We start from the raw sequence: 21022 nt of genomic DNA, 5'->3' as shown, positions 1-21022 counted from the left end.
CATCGTCCGCTTTCGAGAACCACAGAGGCGTCTGACGAAGGGCGCTGTGGCTCTCGAAAGCTTGTGCGACAATAAAGTGGATTCGCCTTCAAGGTGCTGCTGGGACCCGCAGGGCTTCCTTCTGCGTCGACGTGCGCAGGCTGGCCGGGCGGCTGCCTCCCTCCGTCCGCCCGGCCCCTCCCCGGCAGCCTCCTCGGCCGGGCCTCTCCCGCCCCCAGGCCCTGGGCGGCGGGTTGCTTAGCAACCCTCCCCAGCGGCGGCGGCAGCGCTTCCTCCTTCCTCGGGCGGGACTTCCGCTTCCGCCGCTGGGCCTGGGCCGGGGCTGGGGGGGGGGGCTGCGTCGGGCCGGCCGCGGCGCGGGAGGGGCAGGAGCTTCGGTTGCGCGGAGGGGCGGCTCGCCTGGGGCCCGTCAGCGAGGGCGGCGGCCGGCCTGACCCGGCCCGGCCCGGCCCGCCTGAGGGCTGCGGAGCGGGTCCGGCGGCTCTCCCGGCCGAGGAAGGGCGGGGCGTGCAGGTCGGGCGCAGCTTCCGCGGGAACGAGGCGATGCCGGTTCGGAGGCGCCGGCGGGACTCGCGGCTGCGCCTGCCGGCCTGGTTCCAGGCGAGTGGCCCCGCGGCGGCGGCGGCGGCCCGTCGCCCTCTCTGAGGGTGCGCGCGGGGAGGCGGAGGGACGCGGCAGGCGCCGGTGCCCCGCGGAGGGGAGCGGCGCCTGCCCTGGCGGCCCCCGCGGCTGGGAGTGCGGGGAGGGGGCGACGGAGCGGGCCGCCGGGGACTAGCTAGGCCTGTGCCTCTGGGCCTAGCGGCGCAAGGGACGGGGCGACGCTCCCCGTTGGAGGAGAGCGGGGAGGGCCCGGGGCGGGGCTGCCCGCTGGAGTTTGCCTTTGTCGGCCCGGCTTTCCATTCTGCTAAAGCAGGAGACCCGACCCCCCGACCCCCGCCCCCCCCCCCCCGGGCTGCGTAGGCCGCTAGTGAGCACAACTCTGCGTATCTCTTTAAGTTTTGGCAGAAATCGCTATGAGGAAACTGAGGCAGGGCGACTTAGTAGGTGAGATGGGAGATGGAGTCACAAACGAGGCTTTAGCAACGGTTAGCTTAATCCGCCTTTCTGAGGTGTTTGAGAAGAATCTGTATTGGGGGGTCAGGAAAAGGAGGTTTGTCTTTTTAAGATAACCACCGATAAAAGGCAAAGAGAGGACTTGTGCTGGGAGGTCTGATGAGGGAGAGACTGGGAATGTGGTATATGATGATGGTAAAGCAGATTAAGAGAGTGGTGTTGCTGAAATGAACTTTAGTAAAGGTAACGTTGTTTTGAACTGTGAAGGAAGCAATTAATGGAATGCAGTTATATGAACAGCCCTTCCGTTGGGGCCGACAAGACCCAAGTTAAGCTCCCCTGTCTGTTATTTAATTTGACATTTACAGAGGAGACACTAAATCAGTAGAGGATGGAAAAGGGAGACAGCAGCAGGCCGATCTCTTTGGGATTTTTTGCGGAATGGAGTTTAGCCTTCTGGACTCTTTGCTCCATCATCGTACCTGTACTGATCACCTTGTGGTGGAGCTTTCGGCGATCGCGGAGGCAAGGGCTGGTGCAGGACATCTTACGCAAAAGCAAGCATGATTGGCAGTATGTGGACCTGTTTAGCCAGCCCACCTACTGTTGCATCTGCTCTCAGCATATCCTCCAGGGAGCTTTCTGCAACTGCTGTGGGCTGTGTGTGGATGAAGGTTGCCTGAAGAAGGCTGACCGCCGTTTCTTCTGCAAGGAGATCATGATGAGTGGTGGAGGCGGGGTGTCCATGACACACCACTGGATACGAGGCAATGTTCCACTGTGCAGCTACTGTGTGGTGTGCAAGCAGCAGTGTGGCACTCAACCCAAGCTTTGCGATTACAGGTAATACAGAAGATTTAAATGTGATAGCCATGTTCAGGAAGCTTATGATAGTAATACCTGTCCAGATGTTTGTGCCCAAGACTTGATCACTGTAATATGTCCTTTGGGAGGTCTCCCTTTGTAGATAGTTGTGTAGGTTACTGTCATTACAGAATAGGGTTTCCAGCACACAAATGTGCTCTTTCTCTGTTGGCTGCACTGGTTTCTGTAGCTTTTTAAATTCAAGACACTCTTTAGTGTACTGCTTCATGTCCCATCATGGTCTGTGATCCACTGAAGACCGCTATGTTTTCTGTACATCAAGATAAAAGAGCCCACGGCTTCTCAGCTTTTGGGCTTTCTCATTCTGGAGAATGTAGAAGATGTTCTCATTGACTCTGGCATTAAATGCTAAGCAAGAGCTTATTCTAGCAGTTTTAAAATACCTTTGTATGTAAATTTTGAGGAGAGAGGTAAAGATGTGTTTACATTTTTCTGAGTACCGTAAGATGATGCAATGTAAGCTTGTGCAGGTCCACTCGCCTGGTTCCTTGTGGCAATCGTGGCCTCCAGAGAGCCATGAAGGGAAGCTTCCCTAAACTCCAAAGAGCTTGGTTGGTTCTTAAGGTGCTGGTTGTTGTTAATGACTAACATTTACCTGTACAGGCTGGCTGGTAAAAACAAAATGTTCTGGCCTTGCAAATGGCGCCAAACCACGTTGGCCTGCTGGGGTATGAATAATTACTTGCCGTCTCACTTAATGTACCACTTGAGCGACTTACACAGTGTTTATAATACAGCAAGCAGAAGCACGGCATGAACTTCCAGTTTGGGCGTTTGCAGTGCAATCCTAAACAGAGTTGCACTCTTTTATGTCAATTGAAAGCAGTGGGCTTAGAAGACTGTAAAGATGCTTAGGGTTGCTCAACAGAAGTCGAGCCAGTTTGGGAATATTTATATATCACATGGTCCGGTCTCATTTTTGAGTCATTTGTATGTGTGTTTCCCAGCTTACTAATTACTTGCCCCAAGCCTCCGACCTTAACGAAACAAATGCCTTTTCCCCACAGATTCCATTGCTGGTAGGTATCTGGTTTGATATAAGATTACTGTCTTTGCTGCCGTTATGATACGATTCTGATTTGCTGTGGAACTAGCATAACTAGGGAGACAGGATGCTGAGGAGCACTTGATAGTATTTCCTTGGGATAACTCTCTAAAACCAATTAATCTGATATAAGAATCTGGAAAAATCCATAATTGGGAGTGCTCTGTCCCTACCCCCACCCTGTCTACAGTTTTTTTGTATTGCCCTAAAAGCCACCTGGCTTGAGCAGTCTATCTGGAGCTATTTATTCTGCAGGCATTTTTTTGTACAGGACACCTGCTATAAACTTAGGGCGTGTTGTGATCCTCCCTCGTTGCACGAGAGTTCTGTGAGATGAATTCCTCTGCTTCTTTCTTAAGGCTGCTGTTCATAGTGCAACTGATGCCTTTTCTTGGAAGTGAATTGCATATTTGTATTCGGAGAGCTGTTTTCACAGGAATTCTGAACTAATCATAAAAAAAATTCAGCTCTTATTTTTCTGTCATTGGCAGCTATACTTCCAGGTTTGGAGAGTAGCATTGGGGCTAAAGTTCATTGCAAAGTGACCTGAAAAATATGGTGCCACTTCCTTTTAATTTAAATAAGAAGGCGGAAAAAAGAACTCTGCCCACTTCAACTGCTAAGCCACAATTACAAGATGGTGCGTTCATGGGAACGTGTGCAGCCTGAGTCATAACGACATTCTGCAACGTGAGCTAGAGAAACAAGAGCAAGGAGTGGAATTTTTGGTTTTTAAAAGGCTGTATAATAATATTGGCCTTTTTCTTCTCCTCCTGTGGAAACCCGATGCAGAGTAATCTGCTGCTTAATTAACTGCACAAACGCCCACAATATAAAACTGAAATGTGAGCTGATAACTTCAAGGAAGAATATATAAATACTGGTTTCTCGTCGTTTTGGAATTGCGCCATCAGTTTCAAAAGGCCTCTTTACAAAGATGTTGTGTATTTGCAAGGACCTGTTGGCCTTAAGAGAGGGCAGCCCTGCTCAGGAATTTATTGGGATTGCACCTTTCTGTCCGTATCATCAACAAACCTCCCTGTGGGATATAATAACAACAACAGTAACAACAACAGCTTGGATGTATTGTCGAAGGCTTTCATGGCCGGAGAACGATGATTGTTGTGGGTTTTCCGGGCTGTATTGCCGTGGTCTTGGCATTGTAGTACTGAGAGACCTCTGTCTTTTGGTGCTACACCTCTGAAGATGCCAGCCACAGCTGCTGGCGAAACGTCAGGAACTACAATGCCAAGACCACGGCAATACAGCCCGGAAAACCCACAACAACCAACAGCTTGAATGCCTCATCCTGATCACAGTATCTATGACTATGTCAGTACAGTGTTGCAAAGCTTAGTGCTGAATAAATGTAATATATGGCATAAAAATCTAGTATTAGGATGCCAGTATATAGAAGGTTTGACAAACCATATTTTTGGTTTGTGGCAATTGTGGCAGTTGTATAAAATATTGATTTTAATACTATTAGAAACACATTATAGTTAATTTATTGTGAGATGAATTATCCCCAGTTTAGGTTAATCATTCATATTTGGACAACTTTTCTGTTGTACTTTATTGGAAGGAGAAAAATAATCATTACCTTAATAATAACAATTTAAATAGTTTTATTTATTCAACTGAAACAATAACATTACAGCATATGTTATTTGCTTAAACAAACATCCATGTTTGTTAACTAATTTGGCTAAACAAAATATATATATTTTAAGAAACTTAGACTGTCAGCCCAGCCTACACATGAAAAACTTAAATACTGTCCTCTGTAGCTCACTCGTCATCTTCATCTTCTTCTTTGTTCATAATCTGGAAAAGAAAAACAAGCTTTCCTGCTTTATCGGGTCCCAAACGATTTCTCAGTTTAGACTGAATGAGCCCAAAGGAAGAGAATATTCTTTCAACGCCTGCAGAAGAAGCTACTGCTGTTAAAAGTGAAATCATTACTTGAACAGTCTCTAAATCCAAGTGCTTAAGTGACTTCCACCAGTTCACTGGTGTGACTTTCTTTAAAATATCTTCAGCAAACATATATTTCTTGAATGGTTCCCCCTTAGCTCTGAAGTTTATTATAGTTGGCATTACAGATGGATGATTGCTGGATACCCATGTCATAGCTAACTCCTCTTCCTCAGCACTTAAGTTTTGACCCTGGTACTGGATATTGACAATATTTGCCAAAAATGAGCTGGAGACAGTGCTTGTCCCATTTGGTTTTTTAATGCTTGTAATTTAATTCTGTCCATGTGTAGTTCTGTTTTTAAGTGTTCACTCAGTTCCTTCCAAATTTCAACAGCATCAGCAATAAAACAGCTATTTTTCTGTATTTTGTTTAAAGCTTCAGAGATGGGTTTCAGGATGCTCAGCATATGTTCAACATTTCTCTTAAGCCCAATGTTGAGGATTTTGGCCGTGACAGTGCCATCTATTTTATCTCGATTTTGTTCACAAACTGTCATCAGAATAGGCCAGTTCTTGATATACTGCTCAAAACAGTCCACCACAGAGTTCCATCTAACATCTTGTGGGAGCGTTAGCTTGGTTCCACCCATCCTTTTCAGAGCTGCTGCAGCAAAATGATTGTTATGGAAGTATTTAGCAGTTTCAACAACATTAGTCTTTATTTCTGGAACACTTAAGTCTTTGGCTAAGAGGTGCAGCAAATGAGCACTGCAACCATATGCTATTAGCTTTGTATTCCCTTCCTGCTCTTCTAAATTTCTTCTCATCTTGGAAACATTTGCAGCATTGTCTGTGACCAAACTGCGTACCAGACATTTGAATTTTTGTTCACATGTTGTTATAGCTTTTACTGCCACTTCTTGTAAGTATTCTGCTGTGTGTGCATTTCCTGACGTATCAATTGTTTGTGCAAGGAAGACTTTCCCTTCTTCTGTTGTTATACAAGCACATACAACAGGATCATTGTGGACATTACTCCACCCATCAGTACTTAGGTTAACAGTTCTACCCTCCAGAGCTGTTGCACATTGCTCCATGTCTCTGTCATGCACTTTATCCAGCAGTTTCCCTGCAACATCTGCTCTGCAGGGTGGACTGTATCCTGGTCTCAGTGACTGAACCATATTAATGAAATGTGGGTTCTCAGTCAGACGGAAAGAAGAGTTCGTTGCATAAACAAACGGGGCAATTCTTTCATCAATTAACTCTTTTTCTAATCTGCTAGTTTTTATCACAAACTTATCTATGGTGGTTCCAGGAGGGAAGGGTTTTTTCTTTCTTTTAGGTGATATGCTGTGGGTGTCTGATGATGATGCAAATGAAGCACTATCCGGGATGGATAACTCTGAAACTGTAGAACAGGAGGATGGTGATCTTGAAGGTGGATAGTTTCCAGAATCCTTAATGTTGACGATGAATTCCCCTAAACAAAAAAGTCAATGCTGTTATTTTATTGTTTATACAATTTCTGCTTATCGTACAGCACTGCCCCAAAAGGAATATTTGCTTTTCTTTATAACTGTACCAAATGACAGTAACATGCAGTAATAATAAGAAATATAATTTTGCTCAAACATGACAGTTCAAGGCAGTCTTTAGAAATATGATTCAATAAAAATGTTCACCAACCTGAAGATCCTGCCTGTTCAAATGTGTTTCTTTGGTCATCTTCATCACAGCACTTCTCATGATGTTGCCTCATTCGGGCCACCAGGCCTTGCATTTCTTTGTTGCAGTGCTTGCATTTTGCACGCACGCCTGCCTGACCGATAGGTAAAGGAACTTCATTCAAGTACTCCCAAACTGGGTCTCTTTTACGGCCTGCTGCCATTATAGGGTTTTTCCTCCAAGGAAAGAATGTGATAAACCTCAGGTCATACACACAAAAGATCCAAAGACTTGTGCAGTATTGTGCTCAAAAAGTTTCACTTTCATCTTGTACTGCTCGCCCCTCCCTCCTCACACTTAGTTTCTTCTTGTGCACATCTATTCCACTCCAAACAATCAGAAAAATATTGTTTCTATTCACTGAACTTCTTGAAACTTAGCACTGGAGGGGTTGATTCTGTCTTCATAGGTTTGTAGAACAATAGGATTAAGGTCTTTTTCTCAACTCTGTTCATGTTATAACATTTTTGCTGTGAAGAAGAGGCATGTGATCACTGCTGAGCTGACACAAATTCAGTTTTGAGAACTGCAAAACCAAGCATCTGTGATAATATCTTGTAGGCAGGGAAACTGCCCAATAATCTTACAAAAACCTCTGGAAGAGCATGACATTGTGAATGGATTAATGGAATTTATTTACCAAAAAAATTAAACATATACAGCCTTATTCTACATAATTAAAAACTAATCTTTATTTCATGATGGAATAACCTTTGGATGGTAATATATTTTCCTCAAAAAGCATTTTATTTAAAAAAAATCCGATTTAAATAAAAAAAATCCGATTTAAATTAAAAAAATCTGATTTTTTTGATTTTTTTTTAAAAAAACATTGCTTTTTATCCACCCTGACCGGATGCCAAAGGCCAACTTCTGCCTCAGAGGGCAGGTGGTTACTTTGCCCGCCTTTAATAGATGTGCGGGTCAGTCACTGCTGGGAACGGGGGTTCATTTCGCTTAGAAATTCTGCTTCCAAACCATCTGAGTTCTACCTTAAGGGTGGTCCTGTCGGTGCTGCTTTGGCCTCTCTTTGCAGGAGGGTTGGGAGGGGATTTTAAGTGGTCTTTTGCTGGTTATGGGGGGGGGCGGGTGCTGATGCCCCACCGAACCACTGAAAATGTTTTGCAGCAACTTCTCTGGCTTCTGACTTCAGTAGGCATTGCTTACGTGGTTTCCAGCTAGAAACCAATTCATAAAGATTAGAAATTTGCTTTTTAAAAGCAAATGTGGAGATTCTCAAGAAACTGTATGGAAGGGACACATATAAAACCCTGGCTAGAATTCCTATTTTGTAGGAGGGAAAAATGTTGAGAGCCTATAAAAAATTGCTAGCTTCCCCTCCCCATTACCTGGTATTTAATGGAGATTACACAGTTGCGGGAGTTCAGTATAAACATTAGCCAAACAGTGGGAAAGGTTGCCTTTGGGAACACTTCTGGTACCTTTCAAACTAGCCTTTGTATGCCAAATATATTGTGTTTTGCTGTACAATATAACGTGAACTTCAGTACATGTTAAGCCCCGAGAAGGGGAATGCTGTGCTCTTAAATAACGAGTGTTGTAACAGGCACATATGAAAGGTCTTTGGAGCAGAATATACTCTGACAGCTCTCTAATCTTTTTTAAACCTGTCCTTGGAATCTTTACTGAAGCCATAGTTGCATGTAAAAACTCCTCTGTAACGTGTTGAGTTACAGGTGTGCCGGAGGGCAGCGTGATTGTAGCTGTGATGGTTTGGTGCAAGCGAAAAGTAGCATCTCTGGATTAGGTGGGCACTACGGAAGTTAACCAAGGGCAGCACTGCCTAGAAGCCGCACATGTTGATGCAGAAGCCAAGCCTCAAATCCCAGATGTGAAGACAGGTCTGGGAGTTGTTCGCTTATCTGTGAGGAAATGGCACTCAGTCGCCTGCAGAGGCATTCTTTGCTATCACCTTGCATGCTGTAAAGCTGCTGACCCCTTTCTCTGGAGGTAGGTTTCTGGCCTAAGGCCTGGCTCATGGCAAGGCAATATATGTCGCTCGTATAAATACCATCTCCAGGAGATGTCGCGAAGCCTACAGTCAGGGTTATAACCAACTTCGTAGCAAATTTTGTAGACTTAGAAGTCGTTTGGGGAGATGTTAGGCAATAATGTTTCTAAGTACCCAAATAAAGAATGAGAATTTATGTATTGTTGTCCTCATCTTGAAACAACCTCTTATTCACAATGCTAGTATCTCTGTAGCTCTGAGGAATAGGACACTGCTGTTCTAGTTTCAAGCTGGATTAGCCCTGAGGGCATTATAAATAGCACCCCAAGGCTCCTTTGAATCTGATACTCGTATTGGAGAGTACGAGTTCAAGCATCCTGTTACTATTTTTTCTCCAACCCACCCCAACAAAACTTGTTTCTGGGGTCTTGATCTTGCTTCAGTGGTACAGCATCAGGGCTTGGATATATGGAACTGTATTAATTTTACAAACTTACTCCCTTTCAACTTAATCTTGAGAGAGCTGGTGTGGCTGGAGTGTCAAACGAGAACCTCGGAAGATCCTGGTGTCCGGGGTCTGAGCCCCAGCCCCCAGACTTGACAAGAGGGAACAGCAGGTCAACCGGGCTGACGGGCAAACAGAGGGGGCAGCCAGCAGCCAGCAGGTCAACCGGTCAGCCAGCAGGCAGTAGGTCAACCGGTCTGACTGGCAAGCAGAGGGGGCAGCCTGGGGACAGCAGGTCATCCCCTCCCATGGGCAAATGGAGCCAGAACCTGCCGGCGCCAGGGGCAAGAGGCAAAGGCCCAGGGCCTCAGGAGTCAGGGGGAGACAGAGAGAAGCCAGCGAGTCCCACTCCCCTGGGGAAGGAAAGGGGACTAAGCAAGGCAGAAGGGGGCAAGGGCAGAGGGATTGGGGGCCCAGCAGTCACCCACCCAAAGACCTTACCTAAGGAGGAGAAGCAGCAGCAGCCCCAACAGCCCAAAGCCACGCCCCAGCTAGAAAATAGTAGCCTGGCCCAGGAGTTGCCAGAAGCCAAGCCACTCCAGGTGGGGCTATTGGAGGCACTCTGCAGGAAGCCCTGGGCAACCAGCCAAGGAGCCGCAGCTGGACCCACCTTCAGCCATCAGCTCAGCCAGGGAGGCCGAGCTGCTAGCCAGGGGACTGCAGCTGGACAGGCCTTCAGCAATCAGCCAAGGCAGGGAGGCTGGGCAGCCAGGGAACAAGGCACAGCTGGTGCTGGTCAGTGGGGCCAGATCAGCTACCCCAGCTGCAACTGCTTGGTGCAGCCCAAGACTGGGCTGGAAGAGGGGTGGGGCAGTAGAAGGAAGCCCTATAAAAGCTGGCTGGGAAGAGCCCTGTGGTGGTGGATGTGAGTAAGGAGTGATAATGTGGAGTGAGAGCGGTGCAATGCAAGAGTGGAGGTTTGGAGGAGAGTTCTGGAAGGAGGGGATGAAGAAGGACACAGGGGGCAAGCAGGCCAGGTTGAGCAGGCCAGCGAGTGGACTGAGAGGGAGTCTGGGTGAGGTATACCGCCCCTCCTTTCACAGAGCAGGGTCCTGCAGCATCCCTGGCCCCCCTATGACGTCAGGAGCAGACCGCCCAATGCCACGCCCAGCGGCAGCGGCGGCAAGCCCTGACACCTGGTTTATATATTGCTCAGTCATGAAGCTAGGAACCAGTCGCTTAGTTTTTTAAAATTAAACCTTAAAATTCTTTCTCTCTTCCCTCCCCCAGATAATAATAACCCATCTACTCCCCCCCCCCCCCGCTACAAATGATCCCAGCATAAGTTCCTGAAAGGTGCCACTATTACCTGCTGGGCCATGTTTCCCATTGGGAGCAAGGAGAGTTATACAACTGTTTGGGGGAACTGTTTATCCTGGATTTCTAGAGGCCCCCTCCCAGTGAGCCTTACGCCACTGTGCCAAATAACCTTCGTGTTTGTAGCCAAAGTTGAATTAAAAACATCTTCGTAGCTCAGACTGTTCAGCTTGAATTAAGGACCTCATTCACTTTTATTGTCTATGAATCCCAAATATGTAGCATTTTGCAATATTTTAATATTCATAAGTTTGTACAAAAGTACTCGGTGTGCCTTTCCCAGCAAGAACACCAAGACACTATTTTTTTCTGCCTAGACCAAGATATTTATATCTAGTCTTGCTTTCTCCGTGCCTACTGTTTGAGGATGTAGTTTTAGTAAGATATTAACAGCACAGCTTTGCTTCCAGGATATGGTTAATGATTGTGTTTCCTCCCAATCTTAGCATTTCTTTTGACATAATAACCACCATCTATACCAGAAGTGGCCAAACTTGCTTAATGTCAGAGCCACACAGAATAAATATCAGATGTTTGAGAGCCAGAAGACATGATGCATTGAAATGACTTCAGAGAAAGAGACAGGTTTGGGGGAGTGCCCTGAAAGTGACATCACAGGAAAGGGTGGGGGGTTGGTTCCATATGCTGGAAGTGACATCATCGGAAGGGGGTGGAGCTCAGGAAGTGCCACGCCTGACCTTTGACCTGGAAGTGACGTGACAAAAGTGATGTCACATCTTTGCTAGGCACCACTCCCGAAGACCCCAAGTGTTTTCTGAGTCAGACCAGGCAACCCCAATGTTTTTATTGAAAATATGAAAGACATGGAAGAAAAGAAGGAAAAGGAGGAAGGGGAAGACATGGAAGGAAGGAGGGAGCGAGAGATGGGAAGAAAGAAAGGGAGGGAAAGGCATGAAAGGAAAGAAGGAAAGAAAGAAATCTGGAAAGGGGGGATATTAAAATGCATGTGTGGTGAGAGGAGAAAAAAAGAGAATAGAAAAGGCTGGGAAATGGGAAAGGAAAGAAAATCAAAAGGCATAGCTGGAGGGGATATAAAAGTTGGAGAGAGCAACACAGATCCACGGATGGGTTCCCTTCTCCCCAGCTCCTGCAAGGCAACCCAGCCACCAACTTGACCCCCTCCCAGCATTTCCCCAAGGGAAGGGAAAGGACGCCCCCCACCAGCACACACCACCGGCATTTCTCTCCCTCTCCCCCTCCGCTCGCTCTGAGAATATATCAGAGTCCCCCTCCCCACGTATTCATACGCACACAGGGGAAGGAGACATGGGCTTCCTCCTGTGTAAACCACTGCGCAAAGGACCCACGCTGCACACGTTGAATAAACAGCCAGGGAGGATAGCATTGGGCTCGCTTACCTTATCCTCCCGCCAGCAGCCTCCTCACTCGGCACCAGGGCCGTGTCTCCAGTCCCGCTCCAGCACACCGGCCCTGCCCCGTGCCTGCTCACTGTTGGCCCAGCTGCCCAGCTGAGGGAAGGGGGAAGGGCACCTGTGCGTGCCTTGGCCAGTCAGCCCTCTGGCTCCCCCGCTCACCTCTTGCTGCCACTGCCACTGGGCACGTGGGGCCTTCGGACGTGAGATCCCTCGCTGAGCTGTTGGTTGCGCACTCTCCTTTCCTGTCCTCTCTCTCCTCCCAGCGATCTTTGGTGGAAGGGAGGAGTTTGCAAGCTTGCCTATTTCCCCCTCCTTCCCCTCTAAAATAAACTGCACGGCCAGTGGCGATGCTCAGAGACCTCTGGTAGCCGCATGATATGGGTGGCCACAGTTTAGCCACCCTTGATCTATGCTCAAAAGTTTTATCATTGAAACTTTAAAAAAAAATCATTTATATCCCACCTTTGGAGATACAAAGCATTTTATATCGTTCTCCCTTCTCCGTTTGATTATCACAATGACCCTGTGAGATAGGTTAGGTTGAGAGTGTGACTGGCCCAAGGTCACCCAGCAAGCTTCCATATCTGAGAGGAGATTCGAACCTGGGTCTCCCAGATCCTGGTCTGCACTATACTGGCTCCACTACTGATTGATGGACTTATTTAAAACTGCTAACACCTTCACTTCTAACTGAACACATGAAAAGATCTCATTAATATGTAAGGCAACATAGTGGTGAAGTCTGTGGTCCCTAACAATATCCCGAAGGCTCCAACTGGGTGAAAAGAGCTCAGAAAAACGGGCTGAACCTTAGTCACCTGTGCCTGAGTGATCCCTGAGCCCCAAGGGGCCAGCTCAGGCAGATGTCTCACTCTGCTGCTCAGAAGTACTCAGGAGTGGTCTCCGAACTCTCTGTAGTGGGAACCAAAGGACTGAAATGGCTGGAGTTTGACTGGACAGTCCTGGATTCAAAACCCCACTCAGTCATTAAGCACATTAGGTCTAGCAGTGTAGTAGCCTGAGAGTGTGCGTCACTGACCCAAGATCACGTGGTCAGTTTTCATGACCGAGTGGAAATTTTAACCCAGGTGTCCTAGATTCTAATCTGAAAAGCCAACGACTCTACCACACTGGCTTTTTCATTCTTTTTTCGCATGCCTGTTGCGAGGGTAAAATTAGGGGGTATACTGCCCTGAACGCCTTCTTTGGAGATTGGGTGGGGTGAAAATGTGATAATTGCAAGGCGTCTAATGAAAAATATTCTCGTTGTGACTGAGTGCTGTTAAGAGAGAATCCTTTAAGATCTTAAGAGCCAGACAGTCAGGCTTGGGTATGTTGGGCCATTGCCATTTGATGCCTCGTCATTAATAACCTCCGCCTTGTGTTATGTGGGGATAGAAATATTGAAAACAGCACAGACATGAGTAGTGTGTTCCTTTTGGCAAAGGACAGAAGACTTGTTGTATCACCCAAAATCATATGGCTGCTTGCGAGCTGTAAGAAATACGTGGTAGAGAATTCCCTGATTAACTGCTGTGCTTTGTTGGTTTTAGCCTGATATATATATATATATATATATATATATATATATGTCTCTCTCTCTCTCTCTCTCTCTCTCTCTCTCTCTCTCTCTCTCTCTCTCTCTCTCTCTCTCTCTCTCTGCATGACCAAAAGAGCTTTGCGAGCCACAGCAGCTGTCTGACCTCTTGTCCGCTTCTCCTCAGGTGCATCTGGTGTCAGAATACCGTTCACGACGAATGTATGCAGAATTCTTTAAAGAATGAGACCTGTGAACTGGGAGAATTTTGCAACTTAATTATCCCACCATATTACTTGTTCAGCATCAGTCAGATGCGTAAAGACAAAAAAACGGACTATAGCAAGGTAAGCCTTGCTTCATTGTATATCCGTGAGCTGTGAGCTCTGCCGTCACGACAGCTGCGTTGCATGTTCTGTCTAATCTGTGGACCCTTTCCCCTGTGGCCAGGGTGCTTGTGCAAATGTCTTCCTGTGTATGCACGTTTAAAAGTAGTTTGAAATGTCTACAGGGGTCTGCATCTCCCTCTAGGTCTAGCCTCTTTGGGGCGTGATTTACACATGCAAGGAAATGAGGTGGTAAAATGGACAACTCCTTGTCAGCCTGTGAAGAGAATCCTGTTTTGGGATTTTCTCCTTATGTTAGCACCCTACAAACAGAAAGCCAGCAAAGAAAGATGGGGGTGGGGGGAGAGTTAGAATCTTTCCCCCTCCTGTACTAGTTTTCTGGTTGCATGTTTTTGTTAATGCAAAGAAGCCTTCCAAACTGGAATCCACCACCTCCATGCCAAAGTGGTGCAATTTGTCGTACCACTTCCGTGTTTACCTCCTCCTGCGTGTGTAGATCAAGTCTTGGATGGGATGCGTGGGAAGAATTGGATCCATGTGGGGTTTTTTAAGCTGTATTTTTTACCTGCTTGTTTTTTTCTCGAAGCATGGGAACATTACTTTCTTGTATTGTGTGTCTTTTAATATAGACAACCTTGAACTGGAGAGGAAAGAAAAGAGGGCATGTGAATCCAGGAGAGCATTAAAATTTAAGAATGCTGCTGGATGTGGGAACAGGCTGGATCACGGCATGAATGCTTTTGGCATTGCGTGGCTTTTTAAACCTTTGTCAGATTTATCTGGCTTCGGAAAATGCCATAAAGCTCGTTTTAATGCTTAATGCTTGATTTGAAACGAGGCCTGTCCAAGGAACTCGCTTAAGGTCGGTCTGATGCTGTGGACTGGCGTAGAAGATCCCACCTTTTGTATGAACTTAAGAACATAAGAACATAAGCAAAGCCATGTTGGATCAGGCCAGTGGCCCATCCAGTCCAACATTCTGTCACACACAGTGGCTAGAAATCCAGTGCCATCTAAAGGACTGTCAGTGAGGCCAGGACACCAGAAGCCCTCCCACTGCCTTCCTTCCAGCACCAAGACAACAGAGCACCACCTCCCCACAAAGAGAATACCATCTATCTCCTGTGGCTAATAGCCACTGATGGACCCCTGCTCCATATATTTGTCCAGTCCCCTCTTGAAGCTGGCAATGCTTGTAGCTGCCACCACCTCCTGTGGCAACGAATTCCATGTGTTTATCACCCTTTGTGTAAAGTAGTATTTTCTTCTATCTGTTCTAACCCGACTGCTCAATAATTTCATAGAGTGCCCACGAGTTCTTGTATTGTGAGAAAGGGAGAAAAACACATCTTTCTCTACCTTCTCTAACCCGTGCATTATCTTGTAAACCTCTATCATGTCTCCCCTCAGTCGTCTTTTCTCCAGGCTAAAGAGCCCCAAGCGCCTCAATCTTTCCTCATAGGGAAAGTGTTCCAACCCTTTAATCATTTTAGTTGCCCTTCTCTGTACTTTTTCCAGTGCTATGATATCTTTTTTAAGGTGTGGCGACCAGAACTGTACACAGTACTCCAAATGAGGCCTCACCATCGATTTATACAGAGGCATTATGATACCGGCTGATTTGTTTTCAATCCCTTTCCTAATAACCCCTAGCATAGCATTAGCTTTTTTTATGGCAGTCGCACACTGTGCTGACGTTTTTAGTGAGTTATCTATCATGACTCCAAGATCTCTCTCTTGGTCAGTCTCCGCCAGTTCAGACCCCATCAACTTGTATTTATATTTTGGATTTTTGGTTCCAATGTGCATTACTTTGCACTTGGCTACATTGAACCTCATTTGCCACATGGATGCCCACTCTTCTAGCCTCGACAGATCCCTTTGGAGTGCCTCACAATCCTCTCTGGCTTTCACCACCCTGAACAATTTCGTGTCATCTGCAAATTTAGCCACTTCACTGCTTAATCCCAATTCCAAATCATTAATAAACAAGTTAAAAAGCATTGGACCCAATACCGACCCCTGTGGCACCCCACTGCTCACCACCCTCCACTGTGAGAAGTGCCCGTTTATACTCACTCTCTGTTTCCTATTAATTAGCCAGTTTTCGATCCACAAGAGGACTTGGCCCTTTATCCCATAGCTACTGAGCTTACTTAGGAGCCTTTGATGAGGAACTTTGTCAAAAGCTTTCTGGAAGTCAAGATAAACAATATCTATCGGGTCTCCCTTGTCCACTTGTTTGTTCACTCCCTCAAAGAATTCTAACAGATTGGTGAGACAAGATCTTCCCTTACAGAACCCATGCTGAGTTTTCCTCATCAGCTTTTGGTCATCAATGTGCCCACTAATTTTATTTTTGATAATAGTTTCCACCAACTTACCCGGTATTGACGTCAGGCTGACTGGCCTGTAATTTCCCGGATCTCCCCTGGAACCTTTTTTAAAGATGGGGACAACATTAGCTACCTTCCAGTCCTCAGGAACAGATGCAGAGTTTAATGACAGATTACATATTTTTGTGAGGAGATCTACAAGTTCACACTTGAGTTCTTTCAGAACTCTTGGATGTATGCCATCTGGGCCCGGTGATTTATCAGTTTTTAAATTATCTAGCAGTCGCATAACCTCCTCTCTCGTCACCTCAATGTGACTCAGGTCTTTCAAAACCCCTCCCAAAGTCAGTGCTTCCGGAGTGGGCATGCACTTCTTATCTTCCACAGTGAAGACAGAAGCAAAGAACGCATTCAGCTTCTTGGCCATTTCCCTATCACCCTTTAGTAATCCTTTTACGCCTTGGTCATCCAAGGGCCCCACTGCCTCCCTAGCTGGTTTCCTACTTCTAATATATTTAAAGAATTGTTTATTGTTTCTCTTTATGTTCTTTGCAATATGCTCCTCATATTCCCTTTTTGCCTGTCTGATCACAGACTTGCACTTTTTTTGCCACAGCTTATGCTCCTTTTTATCAACCTCACTCCGACTAGTTTTCCACTGCCTAAAAGAATCCTTTTTACCTTTTACAGCTTCTATTACATTGCTTGTTAACCATGCTGGCCTTTTCCTAAACCTATTTGTGCCTTTCCTAACCAGCGGTATATATTTAATTTGAGCTTCCAGGATTGTAGTTTTAAATAGTCTCCAAGATTCCCCAAGTGTTTTGACCTTTTTTACTTTCCCTTTCAGTTTCTTCTTCACGTACCCCCTCATCTCAGAAAAGTTACCCCTTTTGAAGTTAAACATGGCTGTGTTGGTCTTATTTGGCAATTTCCTATTTATACATATGTTGTACTCAATAACATTATGGTCACTGTTCCCAAGTGGTGCAATCACATTTACATCTCTCACCAGGTCTTCAGCATTACTGAGGACCAAATCCAGGATCACCTCTCCCCTAGTAGGTTCTGTAACCATCTGTTCCATAGCACAGTCATTGAGACAGTCTAGAAACTCACTTTCTCTCCCCCGATTCGAACACCCATTGGCCCAGTCAATGTGTGGGTAGTTAAAATCACCCATTACAACACAGTTTTTTTGTTTAGCAGCCATCTTTAATCCTGTCATCATTTTATAATCCTCCTCTATTTTCTGATCTGGAGGGCGATAACAAACTCCCACAGTTAAGTTTCCATTTGGGCCCGTAATTTCAACCCATAGCATTTCCAGAAGCGAATCTAATTCAGTTACCTTCTCAATCTTACTGGAATGTATACCTTCTCTGACATATAGAGCCACCCCACCACCAACCCTTCCCTCCCTATCCTTCCGATATAATTTATATCCAGGAATCACCGTGTCCCACTGATTTTCCTCATCCCACCAAGTTTCTGATATGCCCACAATGTCTATGGATTCGCCCAACACTAAACATTCCAGCTCCCCAATTTTACCTCGGACACTTCTAGCATTTGTATATAAACACCTGTAACTTCCCCGGCACACTTTGCCTCGAGACGTAGTTAGGTCATCTGCACTGTTTGTCTCCATCTCAGTTGACAACTCTAATCTATCTCCCTGTAGAAGTGTTATACCTAGCCCTTCATCTCTCTGAGATGAACCATCCTGAACCAGAGACACTTTATCTCTTGTCGGCTTTCCCCTAGCATTTAGTTTAAAAACTGCTCTGCCACCTTTTTGATTTTAAGTGCCAGCAGCCGGGTTCCTTCTCGGGACAAGTGGAGACCGTCTCTCTTGTACAGCTCCCGCTTGTCCCAAAAAGAATCCCAGTGCCTAACAAACTTGAACCCTTCCTCCCTACACCATCGTCTCATCCACGCATTGAGACTCCTGATCTGCGTTTGTCTCTCTGGCCCTGCGCGTGGAACAGGTAGCACTTCTGAGAAGGCTACCTTGGAGGTCCTGGCCTTGAGTCTCCTGCCTAACAGCCTAAATTTTTGTTCCAAGACCTCACGACTGCATTTCCCAACATCGTTGGTTCCAACATGGACCACGACCGCTGACTCTTCCCCAGCACTATCTACCAGCCTATCTATAACACGCGTAATGTCCGCTACCTTCGCACCAGGCAGGCAAGTCACCATACGGTCAGAACACGGTTGTGCCACCCAGCTATCTACTTGTCTAAGGATCGAATCACCAACTACCAAGAGCCTCCCTCCCGCCCCACCCAGGGATGGTTCCTTGATGCGAAAGGAAACCTGCTCACCAACTGAAGAAGAGGTCCCTTCTGAGGGCATGTTCCCCTTATCCTCAGTACGGTGCCCTGATTCCACAAGATCCTCATTCTCCTTGACAACAAGAACGCTGCCATTTTTAGAGTGGGACACATCTATCCTGTCCCTGAGAATCTTGTCCTCGTGCCTATCTAACTGTCTCCGCTTCTCCAGGTCAGCCACCTTGGCCTCAAGGGTACGTACTCGTTCCCTGAGAACCAGGAGCTCCTTGCAGCGAGCACACATCCAGGACTTCTGACCAGAAGGCAGATAGTCATACATGTGACACTCAGTGCAATACACTGGAAAGCCCCCAACCCCCTGCTGGCATTCTGACTTCATTATTCTGTTTTAGGAATAACACACTAAGAGGAAAGAAAACGGCTATGATCCCCCGGCTAAGAGCCACAGGCCAAGAGCCCTTTAGCTCTCGCCCTTCGGCTCGCGCCAAAGGCTCGCGCCCCTGCCCAGCAGTTGCCTTTTCAATGCAAACGGTCACTTCCTGCTAAGCACAGGAGGTGAGCACAAAGGGGGTGTGTGGCTTGTACTCCAGCAACCCCCAGCAGCCTTACAAACACACTCACCCTCAAACACAATCAAGCCCAAACACACTCAGCCTCAAAACTACACTCAAATCAACACAAAACTACACACAAAAAGCCCCAAAGCTAGAGAGGACCACCCTTAGCTTCTCAGCTTAACCCACCACAGCCAAGAAAGGCAAAAAGCCCTTACCTCCTCTAGCAGCTGGTAGTCATGGGCCAAAATGTGCCCTGATGCAAATTGGTTCCCTCTCTGCAGAATGATAGTCTGGCAGTCCATGCAGGGTTGTTGTGAAAATGTCCTGGATGCCAGCATCCATGCCATTGTTGTGTTATATGCCATCGTTGTATTCTGCATCCATACCATCGTTGTGTTAGATGCCATTGTTGTGTTAGATGCCATTGTGTTGTGTTCTGCAAGCATCCAGGCATCCATGCCATTGTTTTATTCTACATCTTATACTGAGAGTGATAGAAGCATCCGTGCCATCGTTATGTGGTGCTTCTTACACTACATCTTAAACTCATACTGATATAATGCCGAAGTTCAAAGCAAAGCACAGCAAAGTTCAATACTGTATTTTATGTATGTTATATAAGTCACCTGAAGGTGTTCAGACTGTTAATACTAATTTCTATACATATTTTATCAAAGTAAAAAAAAGGGGATACAAAAAGAAAGAAGGGGGGAGGGAAAAGTTAATACGGTCAAGAAGGTTTTGCGACTTATCGCTACAAGAATTCTTAGAATAACAGAGGGCACAAACACTCAATCTTTTTCAATATTTATCCATATAGCAATAAAGATTGCAACTGTTAAGTCCCATTACTGTATATTATTCCTCTAGACTACACACATACTTTGCGCCTCTCACCTCCTTCTCCACACTTAGTAATAAAAATTAATAATCGAAAAGGAAAAACTCCCCATTCCATCATTACTACAATATTTCATCTTATCTCTTTATGTAACTAATTAATATAGCAATCCTCTCTGCTTATCCCTAGCTTTATCAATGTTTCCATATCTACAAACTATTTTAGCAATTATATATTTGATTATATATTCATATATTTCCCCCCTTGTCAGACTATAACCTCTTATAAGCTATATACAGTAAGTCAGTATGTGATCTTATTCCAGTTTGTAAAACTGCAACATCTTATTTGTTCTATTCTTTATAAGCAAAATAATTCCCCCATTTCTCTTCAAATTCTCTTATTGGTCTTCTATTTATATAACTCGTCAATTTTGCCATCACTGCATATTCTGCCATCTTGTCTTTACAGATTTCCTTGGTTGGGCATTCATCTTCTTTCCATTTACTTGCAAATGTCACTCTTGCCGCCGTCAGCAAATATCCGAATAATTCATGGAATGTTTTATCAATATTTTCTGGTATTCTTCTCAACAACATAGTCTGGGGTTTCAGGCGAAATCTAATTTTAAAATTTTTTGCATCTCAGGATGTATGTCTTTCCAAATTTTTTTGCTTTTTTTGCATGTCCACCACATATGATAAAAAGAGCCATCCGCTTCTTTACATTTCCAACATGACCCTATATATTTCTTATCCATTTATTTTCTCAATGTCCTTTGGTGTGATACACCATCTGAAAAACATCTTATACCAGTTTTCCCTTAGAGTTTGACTTACTGTGAACTTTATACCCTTTGTCCAAAGATTCTCCCATTGTTGAAATGTTATTTCTTCTCCAAAATTTTGCATCCATTTTATCATGCAAGTTTTAACTTGTTCTATTTCTGTATCATATTGAAGTAAAAGTTTATAAATGTAACCCAGAAGTGCTCCTTCTTCTGTGTAATTATTTTCACAAATTCTGTAAAATCTCTTAATTGTCCTCTATGAACTTTAAGAGCTTCTTTTAATCTGGAGACTGCCTGAAAAGTATATCAACCATTGTATTTTTATTCCTTCATCTTGAATTTCTTGCCATGATTTTATCTTCCCTTGAGAGTTTATCATATCTCTATATGTTATTAAGTCATTGTCTTTTCTCTGGTTTTTATCACAAAAAGCTTCAATTGGCAATATCAACGGATTTATTCTCTTTCTAACCGATTCCCAAATTTGTATCA

At 45.4% G+C, this 21022-nt stretch overlaps 1 protein-coding gene across 4 annotated transcripts in view; it reads left to right on the top strand.

The window, feature by feature from the left end:
- Window positions 1–519: 519 nt before the first annotated feature.
- The window catches only part of DGKE (diacylglycerol kinase epsilon), a 77435-nt gene continuing 56932 nt past the window's right edge, over window positions 520–21022 (top strand). For 2 of the 4 annotated variants that reach the window (XR_008596857.1, XM_054976910.1), the window contains exons 1-2: window positions 1034–1896; window positions 13547–13706. Coding sequence is in view for 3 of the 4 variants with exons in the window: in XM_054976910.1 (XP_054832885.1) it covers window positions 1445–1896; window positions 13547–13706 (612 nt within the window). In the remaining variant the exon portion in view is untranslated. Of the gene's footprint in view, window positions 601–1033; window positions 1897–13546; window positions 13707–21022 lie in introns of those variants that run through there. The other 2 variants (XM_054976912.1, XM_054976913.1) reach the window with 2 other exon arrangements.

Source organism: Eublepharis macularius, chromosome 4 (genome assembly GCF_028583425.1).
Source record: "Eublepharis macularius isolate TG4126 chromosome 4, MPM_Emac_v1.0, whole genome shotgun sequence".
In the NCBI taxonomy this organism is placed as follows: domain Eukaryota; kingdom Metazoa; phylum Chordata; class Lepidosauria; order Squamata; family Eublepharidae; genus Eublepharis; species Eublepharis macularius.
This window is presented reverse-complemented; position numbering and strand designations above follow the sequence as displayed.